Source organism: Parasteatoda tepidariorum, chromosome 12, assembly GCF_982258835.1.
Source record: "Parasteatoda tepidariorum strain Cologne lab strain chromosome 12, Ptep-v5.0, whole genome shotgun sequence".
NCBI lineage: Eukaryota > Metazoa > Arthropoda > Arachnida > Araneae > Theridiidae > Parasteatoda > Parasteatoda tepidariorum.
In genome coordinates, this window is record NC_141766.1 from 4,613,320 (window position 1) to 4,625,819 (window position 12,500).

Consider the following 12,500-nt stretch of genomic DNA (forward strand, 5'->3'; position numbering starts at 1 on the left):
CTCTCAGTAAATCTTTATTATTATTTTATTTAATAAAAATTTTGAATTATTAGGTATACAATTTTTTACATTAAGACAAAGCTACTTGTCTTTTGCTGAAAATGACAATCATAACAAATGATAAATAGAATAAATGTAAGAAAAATTTTATCGGTAGTTTGAACAAAAATTAGAAGCTAAGATGAGAAAATATCTCTTCAAATACTAGCTATCACTTTTCATTTGAAAAGCCATCGTCTGAGTTATCAAAACTGAACTAGGTTTTGTTTTGGCAACACGCAAAAAAGGTAAAAATAAATAAATCAGAAATTGATTGATCCTAAACGAGGATGACGAAGTTAAATTGACGTTTGATTGCCTGTGAAAACTTAGCAGCGGTGAAATAGGAGTAATAGAAACATGTTCAAAATTTCTCAATCAACCAAACAGGTTTTGATATTTTTAATTCAGCCTTTTTCAGCAGTGTTTCGTCAGATCTCGATAACGTTTTGACTTTTTTCCAACTTAAAAAATCCGCAAACCTTCAAATGTATACTTTTTTTACTATTCATTGACACGATATAACCCTTAATATGGAGGATGTTCCGTAAATGCTACCTTTAATATATATTTTGAAAACCTTAGAAAAAAGGTAAAAAAGTATTCACATTGAAGATCGCAATTTAATAATCATGCGAAGAAAAAACAAAAGCGCTTTTGAAATCCGGCAAATCAATGTTGAGAAAGGTGGGTTAACGAAACATCAATTACGGGGGACTCCCAATGTCAATGATTGTGTAAGAAGAATTCAAAATATAAATATATATGTATATTAAGCGTGATCTGTAAGCAACACCCTTTATATTAAGATTTATATTAAGATTTATATAATGCTCATAACCTAATTAGCTTTTTTTTCCGTAGGTGAAATGCTCCATTATATTGAATGAAAATAGAATTTTTGGAAAATTGGATTTATGAGTAACGCCGAGTATCAAATAAGTACCATCTTTTTAACTACTAGATAAGAGAATGGCACCTTATGCGTATTTTGCAATGAATTTCAGCGTGCTTAAAATATTTTTGTGTATATCAGTGTTACTAATATTTTCTAGTATGTATTTTATGCAATCATATCATGAAATAAGTGATGTTCCCTTAAATATACAATACAATACGACGAATGTTTACAATAATAATACTAAGAAAAAATTTTTAATCTATACCCCGGGTTGTTCAATACCAAAATATAATCCCTTTGACGCAAGAGTGAAAAAATACTATATAAAAACTTCGTCATCTTATGGATGTTCATCTAAAAAAACAATATTCTACGTTAAGGAAAATGGAGTTATATCGCTTGACGAGTCTGCTTTATTTCTAGAATATAAGTTAAATAAGAATCAAATTGATTGCACATTTCGTCCCATTACTAGACTAAATAAAGGAAGAAAACCCGACGACACATTTGTTTTAGGCAAAGAACATCATATGATATTTGATTTGCCAATCGAGGATGATTCTGTATTGTTGAAATGTAAAGCTAAAAACCGTACCATTATCACTAGGGCTTTTTTACTAACTCCTTTTAAAGAAGAAGTAGAAAAACGATGTGATAAAATTAAATCCCAGCAAAAATTAAGTGTTGTCATTGTAGGCATTGACTCTATATCAAAATTAAATTTCATTCGTTATTTCAAAAAAACATTTCAAATTCTAAAAAGCGAGTTTCAGCCCATAGAACTAAATGGTTTTGTGAAAGTGGCAGACAATACTTACCCTAATTTGATAGCTTTTCTGACAGGTCGTCATCGAAGCTATTATAAATTCAAGGAAAGAAAATTTCGTTATTACGATGATGTTGATTTCATATGGAAACGATTTGCGGATAATGGATACAGAACTTTATTTTCTGAAGATGCCCCTTCTATGGGTACTTTCGTTCTAAATAGAAGAGGATTTCGTCACCCTCCTACAGATTATTACAGCCGACCCTTTTCAGTTGCTGTTGAAACACTTAATTTAAGACATAAAACCCATTGCATTGGTGACAGATTAGAAATGGAAGTTTATTTTGATTATTTGATAAACTTTGTGTCCACGATGAAAAATAGACTTATTTTCACCTTCACATTCATAGCCCGTTTGACTCATGACATACTTAAGTACGCTGGTTATGCTGACAAACCATCCCATGAATTAATTGTATCTCTAAATGAGACTGGTGTTTTAAACCGATCGTTACTCATCTTTTTCAGTGATCATGGTATTAGATTCGGAGGTATACGCCGAACTTATATAGGCCAAATAGAGGAGAGAATGCCGTTTATGTTTCTTTTATTCCCTGATTGGTTTTTAAAAAATTTCCAACTTACGCGAAAAATCTACACATCAACGAAAACCGATTAACCACACCATATGATATTCATGCGACTCTTTTACATCTTTTGAATCTTGATGAAGAACAATTTCATACAATGCATGGACAAAGTTTGTTGAGTGAAATAAGAGCTGAGAGAACTTGTTCCGATGCCATGATAACGAAGCATTGGTGCACTTGTCAATTCTATAGTATTCTGTCTAAACACGATTCAAATGTCCGTAGTGCTGCATTATTGGTTGTTAGAAAAATAAATCAACTCCTGACACCATTTATGAGATATTGTGTTCCTTTAAGGCTTAGTAAAATATTAGATGCTAGAATTGCACTTCAAACAGACTATTTGATAACTTTACAAGTCAATCCAAGTGGTGCTATTTTCGAAGCAACGTTACAAAAAAGAACTTTTCATTTTATAATTCAAGATGAAGTAAGTAGAATTAATCGGTATGCAAATCAATCAAAATGCGTTGAAGATGCTATTATTAAGAAATATTGCTTTTGCAGACATCAATAAAGTAAAGCCAGCCATTTGTGCAACTTGGATCATTTTTCAAGAGTAGACATTTTATCAGATCCGAAAGCTGTAGACAATTCTACTGAAGCCTATATTTGGTAGCTATTAAGAATTGCCAATCTCTCTTAATGTCTCTGTCTTACAAAAATCAAATTATTTTGAATAAAGTGAAAAACAACGTAAATAAATCAAAAATCAAGTACAGAAATGAACTTACTGTAGTTTCGTTTCTCAATACAAAAACCTCTTCTGTGTCTAAACATTAAATGGCATTAGAGGAGTAAAGAAATAAACAACTGCAAAGTGGTTTAATCAATAAAAAAAAGGGGAACAAGTTTGAACAAAATAATAAAAAAGGTGATACGAAACAGGTATGAGGGAGTTGGAAATCAAAAGGGCAAAAGATTAAATTAGAATAGTTTTCCATACATTGGGTGGGATACTAGAAGGATCATTAACTAAACTATCAGAATATATAGTGACTCAAAATATATAGTGACTACTGTTCGGCATCTACACCTCATAAACGTACTTTATAACCCATGCTGCTAGTTTTGTAAATTTAGGATTTTATGAACTGTACTCATCTTGAGAGCTGTCCTAGAGTTTGTTGGAAATCTACTAGAAAGCAAGGGACCAATTGAATTCATAGACTTTTTTCTGTCATTTTATTGCTATTTCTTTTTGATCCTATTTCTTTGCTTTCCGGTGCCAGAATTGGAAAATAGATTAAAGCTCTCCTTCAACAGCTAGTTGTCTGCCAACAGGTTCATGGCCTCATAATTTTGAAACCAACAACAAATCGCCTTTAATTGCCAGACAAGCTGGTACCTATTGTCCATCTCAATAGTATCTCAGTACGTAAACCATTGTTTCATCAACAATAAACAGTTTTTATGCCTGCATGTCTTATGATTTTTGCCATGATAGTGAAAAAGAATTTATTATTCACTCATTTATTATTATTTTTTTACAAAATGTTGATAAATAATGTGTAAATTGAAGAGATCTAAATAAAAATATCACGATGGAATTAGTATTATTAAAAAACAAATACAGGGTGATTTTACGAACGATGAACAAATTTGAAGGAATCGTTGAACGAAATAAAAAATGCATTTTTTGTAAAGAAATGTAGGGTCTAAAGTGACTTGTTAAGGCATGAACGCAAAAAATGGCACGTGAGGAATAAGGTGTTTATTTACAAAATCAACGCTTCTTTGCCTCAATACAGTATTCACAATAAATTATTACAATTACGACAATCAACAGTAATACATTCTTGAAGACCCGCGATGGCTCAGCATATAGAGCGTTCGCCTTCCAATGACGTAAACCGGGTTCGAATCCCAGAGATGACTGTTAGATACGAATTCCGTATTCGAATTGCACTGATCACAATGCTGACGTGAAATATCCTCAGTGATAGACGGATCATGGGTTAGAGTCCCCTTGCCATCAGGCTAACCATTGGAGGTTCTCGTAGTCTTCCTCTCCTCGTAACGCAAATACGGGTTAGTTTCATCAAAAAGTCCACCACGAAGGTAAATTTCTCCCAATACTTGATCCAGGAGTTCCCTAGTCTTTTGGATTGGATAAAACATTACAAGGCTACGGAGTTGAACATTAGTAGTCGTAAACCCAAAATTGGGTCTGATGTTCAACGCTGGTTGAAAAATATATAATGAAAAGATTCTTGGTAGAGTAGCAGAATACTAAGCGCAATAGCAGGATTTTCGATAACATTCGCAATGGATAGTCGCACAACGCGATCCTATATTGAATCAACGTGTGTCTCATTAATGGTGCCCAATCACAGCTGTAGTTCGTTTGTGGTCCAAATTTGAACATTTATCATTAATATCGTTTAAGTGCAAAAAAAAAAAAAAACATTGTTGCGTTGATTTTTTAAATAAACATGCTATTCCTGAGGTGGCACTTTTTTTAAGTTCGTGTTTAACACTTTACTTTATACCCTACATCGTCTTGCAAAAAAAAAAAAAAAAAAAAAAAAAAATCCCCGATTATAATAAATAAATAAATAAAAAAAATACTCGTTTAAGTAAACACAACCAATTCTCTAAGTTAGTCCCATGATAGTAGAATCACCCTGTATAGTATGAGTGCGTTTAAAAACTGTTTTACTAAAGATTTGTCATCAGATGAAATAATGCTTTAAAATGAATATCATGCTATGTTTATAACTAATGTTTTTTTATATTACTGTTAGGTTATGTTTTCTCCAGGTTATGTCTATGTTTTGTCTATGTCTATTATGTTGTGTAAGGTTATGTTAACCAACGCCTTTTGTACTAATTATGAAAATGGTGCAAAATGTCAATATGAAGAAAAACTAGAGTTTTGTGAAAATGTAATGAATGATCTAATTTTGCTTCAATATTTGAACGGACTAAAAAGTATTTTTTTACAAAAAACTTTCTATAATTATTTGAAAATGCATTTGTGTAGATTTGGAAAATATGGTGTTCATATATTTATTAAAACTAGTTTCACATGAATGCAAAAAATTAAAAACAATTCATAAACTGTCCACTCTTATGTTAGTGGTATATATGCTTTAGATATTGCGTGTTTTTGATTAAAAATAATATTTCAAGACAATTACTGTGTTTTTGGAATAAATGACAATCTTAAATCAATGTGTTCGAAATCAATCAGTTCTTAAATCATACAGTTTCAAAGGAATTTTCCTTGGTAAAATGTTATAAAAATTCGCTGTTATTAGAGCTATATGGGCCGGGGTAGCCTGGTCGGTAGGGCGCTGGGTCCATGTACGAGAGTTCGTGGGTTCGAACCCCGATAGCCAAAGACTTCACTTGTAGTAAATAGTGACTGATGCACGTTAAATCTGTCGAGTCCCAAAGTCCTCCATGTTCCCATAACAAATCAATACCTCTGGGGGTACTGGAGTGAAGATTGATCGCTCTCTGATTGAGGTCAAAATTACGATTTGTAATTGAATGAATGAATGTACGAATGGGTCCACCCTATAACCGGGTGTGACGTATGGGTGTGACACAAGTTGAATTCTTTAAAAATTTTATGAGCATTTCTAGTCGTATCTAAAAGTTTTCGAAAAATACGAGACCCATACATTAGTATGACCAGTTTCTAATAAATCCCGCTTTTAAAAAATTATGAAAAATTCGAAAATTGTCCATTCAAATGCTAGTCCTATATATGATCAGCAATTACCGTGTTTTGCATTTAATAAATTTTTTTAAAAATTGTTTTATGAATATTTTTAAACATATGTGAGTATTTTTGAAGTATATCAAGTCCATGAGTTATTAGGAAGCATTTCAATATAAATTTTACTTAGCAAAAGAATTGGACACATTTAGCGAAATGACAACCGTAATTTTCACGATTTTTATTCTTCGGAATTAGTGTGCTTTGGACTAAATACTTTATTTTTCTTTAATAGTTTTTCAATACGGGTGTTTTTGAAATATCTTATGCCTAAAAACTGATATGGAACCAGTTTCAAATGAATCCCATTTTGCCCAAAATGTCAACCTCAATTAAAAATACATGCTCTGGAGTCTTATACAAAATAAATATTTTTTTAAATTTTTTTTATAAGTAGTACAAGACATATTTTCGGAATATGAAACATTATGCGTTTATTTAATTTGAAAAAAAATTACTAAGAAATTACCTTATCTATACCCTGGCTTTTGCGTGTTTTGAATAAAATAGGAATTTTTTATAAAAAAAATTCTATAAATATTTGCTGATTAATATGGGTATTTTGAAAAATATGATGCCCGTATTTAAATACGAATCCTGTTTCACTTAACAAATGTTTTATAAAAAATAATTAAATTTCAGCTAATGTCAATTCTTCGCCTCAAACCTGAGTAATTTTTTTAAAAATGCTAATAAATGTTTCTATCCATTACTTGAATATGTGTAGTCAAATTTCTCGATTAGATTTCTCCTTTCTGATCACTAAACAGAGCGAAAAAGACATATATAATTTATAAAACAAACGAAAGAAAATTGATTTTTCATGTTTATTTATGCCGAAAAAAATTAATTATTGTAAATAAAATATTTTTAATTTATTTTACGTTAGATGATAGTTTAATAGATGACGTTAGTTTAATAGATGATTTTTTTTAGTAAATTTGATTAATAAATTTATTTGAAAATTGTTGAATTTATTGAATTATTCAAAAATATTTTCGAAAAGTTAAGCATTTATCAGTTATAAAACATAACAGTAAGAGATTTAACCCTTTGTTGCAGGGGAGACATCGGTGTCTGTTTTATTATTTACTGACGCTCAAATTACAAGTATAAATATATTTCGTTATTTTTTAATTATAAAAAACAGTCTTATAGTTACTGAAAATATCTGTTAAATTCTCGGAACTATACTTATTCAAAAGCATAAAATAAAAAAAAAGAGTAGTTTGAAAATTTTTTTCCCCTTTAAATTCAAAAATTTATCTAGAAATGATTTTGAGATTTAAAAAAAAAAAATTCAATGATGAATTACTGTCTTTCTTAGACCTAATTAACTACAAATGAAAGCAAATTTGAAAAACTTTTGTCTGGAAAATGTTATCAGAATCCAGAATCATCCTTAACGAAAAAAGTCACCGGAGTACGATGCAGTATTTCAAAATAATTAAAACGCTAAATATAATATTTTTTGCTTATTCTGACCTAAACGAATACAAAATAATGAAAAAAAGTATGAAAAACCTGTACAATGAAAATTTTGCGTCAAAGGGTTAAAGGTTTAGTCCCGCTGGATGTCCTTCTTGGACCTTCATTGTGCGTACGGACTGTTTAGCAATTATTAATTAGGATATACAGGGATTAGACAAAATAATGGATAAACACTTCTATATTAATAAATTTTTTATATTTCTCAAGAAATATTTAACGAATCATTTTATAACTTCAGAAGATTATGCGATTTCTCATACTTCTCAATGAAGTTTAAAGCTTTAGAGGTTTGAGGGACAGACAATAAATTCAAACGGAAAATAGCGTTTTTCAACCTCTGCCAAAAATTGTAGCAATGAATTTGTAACTTGTAGAAGTCATTTTACTTATTATATGTAATAATTGCACAATATTTTGTAAGCTTAGCCTAAAGTATTTATGGAGATATGGATATTTTAATTAAGACTAACTTTTTTGTCTTACGTTTTTTGCTATAATTTTAAAAATATTCAGTAATATTAAACAACATTTTTAGTGCAATTTAAAATTAGTTAAAAAATTATTCTTTTAAAATTTGAGAAAAATTCGTTTAAACTTGAGCAAGATACGAGTAATTAAAGTAGCTCTTTTATTCTGCGCAAGCGAGGGAAAAATTTGACATTTTTTTCTTCATTTTGTAGGAAATCGTATTTGGCAATTAATGAAAAAAGTGCGATTTGAATTTTGGTGGGCCGTGTGATTAATATTTATGTTTTAACAATTAGTTAGAAACGAAATGTCGCATTTTCGACGATAAAATAAAGCCCATTATTTAGTTTGTTAATTCAAGATAACCTCCCCTCAATAATATTTCTTCAATTAATTAAAAAAAAATTAGGATAGCAGTTCCTAACAAATATTTGTACGAGGGTTATCCGGAATCGAAGCTAATTGGATGTCACGAAAACATTGAAACGCACATGTGTAATAACTCCCGTGTAATAACACGTGTAATAACTAATAGACATACAAAAAACCTGAAGAACGTTATGAGAAATGTTTAAAAACAACGTGGAAGCTATGAAGAAAAATAGAAAATCATGTAAGAAATCAAATAAAAAAGAGTTTTTGAAAAAATCTGTGATGGTTTAAGTTTATTAATAATCAGACTTTTTTTTCCCATTTAAATTGTGTCTTTTAAACTGTAATCTCTATTTTTTTCTTCCTTATCAACTGATTGCCTTTGTAGGTGAATCTGTTTGGCGATTATCCTTCCACCGAATTTTTGTGAAGGTGGCGGGTGTAAACCAAGATGTAGGATACTGATGACGCAGTCATTAGGAAGCAAACATTTTATTTTATATTACACTTTTGAATTTTATTGTTCTTTTACAGCACCATTTGTATATTGATAGGACACTTAATCCTTCAAATACTGTCAGTAAATTAAATAATTTTAATGAGTAACTTTATTGTATAAAATATCTGCTATAAAAAGTGAATTACCAATTAAAAATAGCTGTGGAATTTATAATTTCAAATCTCCAGCTTTGAGTTCTTTTTGTGGAATCGCAAGAATTCATAAAAACTTGTTTCTTTTGAACATCACAGTCCAGACATGTATTTGTCAGCAAATGTATCAAATGTTGAGTCTCCTGAAAATAACAAAACATTTTCTGGTGAAAAATCATATCTCAACATTCTTACAGGAAGACTAGACAGCTTTTAAAAAATTAAAACCGGGAAACGGCGAAGAAAAATCAAATGAATCTTGCAGTCTAGTGTTTGATCAGTTTAGTCTTTCTAGTTTTAGATAAAAAAAATTAGCAACAAATAGTGATTGATGTAAATCCCTTCCATTTTTTTCCCGTTGCGTGTTCTAGTTTTATCTTCTGATTACAGCTTATAAAGGCTGATGAGATCATCTAAAAAATATGCTGCAATCTGATTTTTATTCATCAAAATTTTTTTATATTTGTGATGCAATTTTCAGTTATGCTATAGTTTGTCACCAGTAAGAACTCCCCTCGCCACAAAGTCTGAGACCGTCTGCTGCTATGGAAACCAGAATAGCACGTTTCAGGGAGGGTAGCTTCTCTTCACTCTAGGGCTAACACAATAGACCGAAGAAAAAGATTCTCTTGTCGATCCGAGCCAAAACCTTAAACAGTGACCTTACACCCCTACCTGAAACAGTTATGCCTCGTTACCATAGTCACCACCACGGGTCCAGACAAAGGAAAGTACTTACTATACTTTCCTTTACACGTATATAACCTGCAAGGCCATCTGTCAGAGAAAAAAAAATCGAACAAAATCTTGGAAGAGAAAATGTAACTTAAATTTGCATCAGCGTTATTTTACTGCTTTAGAAATTTTAATTTTACAGTTCATTCGTTGCACAAGTATCTTCAACCTTTTTCAGACTTTTTATTTATTCAATTCAAAACTATTGACAAATGAATTACCTTAAGAGCTGCTTGTTTCATTTGCTGGAATGTATTATTAATTGTGCTTTTTATAACTAAATCTGAAAAAATCCTTACCAAATCGTATTTCCAAAGTTGGTTTCCTTGCATACCATGACAATTCCATAAAACAATAGGAGCTTGTTTTTTTGAGCAAGATACATCAAAGCAAATGTTCCTTTTTATGGGACGGATGTCTTTGTGCCAGGATAACACAAATTGCTGTAAAAATTTATTCAATTTTCATAAAACTTTCATTGACTGCCCTAAAACATTCAAACTTCACATTCAGTTAACTTAATAGACTGTATCTGCAAGCGAATATTGCACTTTAGAGTGACAAAATAAGTAATGAAACTCAAGAGCGTATTTAATTAACAAAAAAATTTATTTTTTAATTATAAAAATTTTCATAAATAGCTGCTTAAGAAAGTTATTTTTATCACAAATCATACTTTTAAAATAATAGTTTTTGGAATGCATTTCCCCATAAATGTCATTTTAAATACGTAAAATTGAATCCAAATGAAATGTGATTGATGTGCAGTACACGAAGTAAAAAACTGGACACCCTGAATAACTTTGGAACCCATTGATTGGATTTTCACGTATTAAGATTCAATCTTAATACGTGAAAATCCTCAATTCTACCTCAAATATGCTAAATAATTAGTTTAGACGATATTTTAAGTTACACAAAATGTGCTTTCTCTGAATAAACACATATTTTTTTCGGCAAATTTTGATTTCTGACTCATAAAGTATGGAGGTAGCCGCAATCTGGAAAATATGGTTCCAAGAGTTTAGTCAGGAGAGCGGTCGAAAGTTTGGACACGTTTAAGTTAATTTTACTTTTTGTGTATTTCTTTTGTGTATCAAATGTTTACATACAATTATAAAATTTGTTCATCCTAAGATAATTCCATGCAAGAAAATCTATAGTTTATAAATAATAGTTTATTTATGTTTTAACATTTTATTTAATAATAGTCAATATTTTTTAAATTGTAAAGTATACAACTTCTTTGCAACATTTTAAAAATGTAATTTTAAATGGCAAAGAGCAAAATTTGAACGAAATTGGTTGAATAGTTCTCGAGAAATTAAACTTTAAGAAAACCACTTTTTAAAAATTCAATTACTTGAAGATCCTCTAACCATTAAAAGATTTATTCAATAATTGAGTTCGGGTGCGTGAAATCCCGATCATTAAATCAAAAGTTATAAAAGGTGTTCCGTTTTTTATTTCATACACTACACTAAATGAATCCAAGAAGGTTAACCTATACATTGATTTGCGTTTATTTCTTATTAATTAAAAACCTCAAAAGGTAATAATTATTTGTATCGAATGACTCAGTCGAACTGGTTTCCAACAATTAAGGCCCGGTGTCAAGGCGCACTGTTCACCATAAAAATTCCATCGTTCTTTGGGTACATGAAAGCTATGAATGACTGCAAGTTTTGTTCAAGTAGCTGAATGTAACCATTTCCAGTCAGTGATTGGTGCAATCAGACCCAATGACCTAGTCCATGTTCTGAAAAACAGACAACACCACTATGGAGCCACCACCAGATTCCAAGGTGTATTGTTGACCATTTCGGTTGAGTCCAAGGCTTTGAGGGGTGTGCACCACCTTCACATTCACCCACCAGCTCTCTGATCAGCTGAAATTGGACTCTTCTGATCAAGCATTCAGTTTTATAGTCGTCTAGGGTCCAACCAATGTCGTCACGAGTCTAGGAGAGGCATTGGACGTGATGTTATGCTGTTAATAAAGGCACTCGAGCCTGTCTCCTGCTGTATCCCATTACAGTCAGATTTCGCCAAGCTTTCATAACAAGCACGTCCATTTCACGTCTCGCATCCATGTTTGAGGGTATTTCGCATACTGTTAACATTTCTCCGTACACGTCTGCGGTCTCGAGCATTAAGTGCTTCATTGTCTAGGGTTGGATATTATGCCTGAAATAGAGTATTCTCGTCACATTGTAGTTCTTTGAATCTGAATTCTCTCACAATTTCCGAAATGAAATGTCCTATGCGTCTAGTTCCAACTACTAATCCTCGTTCAAAGACTATTAATTCTCCTCTTGCGGTCATAATTACACCAGAAACATTCTCGAACACAAATAAAATACACGAATATATATATATATATATATATATATATATATATATATATATATATATATATATATATATATATATATAGGACAAAATAATAGGTTGTTGTTGTTGTTGTTGTTAATTTACGTCGCACTAGAGCTGCACAATGGGCTATTGGCGACGGTCTGGGAAACATCCCGGAGGATGATCCGAAGACATGCCATCACAATTTAGATCCTCTGCGGAGGGGATGGCACCTCCGCTTCGGTAGCCCGACGACCTGCGCGCGAAGTCGAGCACTTTACGGTAGCACAGTTTAACGAGGACCAATACCGCACACCCTCGGTCCCTACGCAGACTGAT

The 12,500-nt window shown here is 31.3% G+C and overlaps 1 protein-coding gene and 1 pseudogene across 4 annotated transcripts in view; one reads left to right on the forward strand and one right to left on the reverse strand.

Annotated features, from left to right (window-relative positions):
• The first annotated feature begins 904 nt into the window (after positions 1-904).
• LOC107453356 (uncharacterized) lies at positions 905-5,487 on the forward strand (annotated as a pseudogene). Its single transcript, XR_015430828.1, has one exon. The product of XR_015430828.1 is annotated as an uncharacterized LOC107453356 (transcript).
• A 3,409-nt stretch (positions 5,488-8,896) lies between these two features.
• Positions 8,897-12,500, reverse strand: part of LOC107453380 (putative polypeptide N-acetylgalactosaminyltransferase 10) — a 41,346-nt gene continuing 37,742 nt past the window's right edge. For all 3 annotated transcript variants that reach the window (XM_016070199.4, XM_071188369.2, XM_016070200.4), the window contains 2 exons: positions 10,106-10,249; positions 8,897-9,214 (listed from right to left, as the gene is read on the reverse strand). In XM_016070199.4, the coding sequence (XP_015925685.1) occupies positions 9,062-9,214; positions 10,106-10,249 (297 nt within the window). In that variant the 3' untranslated portion in view covers positions 8,897-9,061. The remainder of the gene's footprint in view (positions 9,215-10,105; positions 10,250-12,500) is intronic.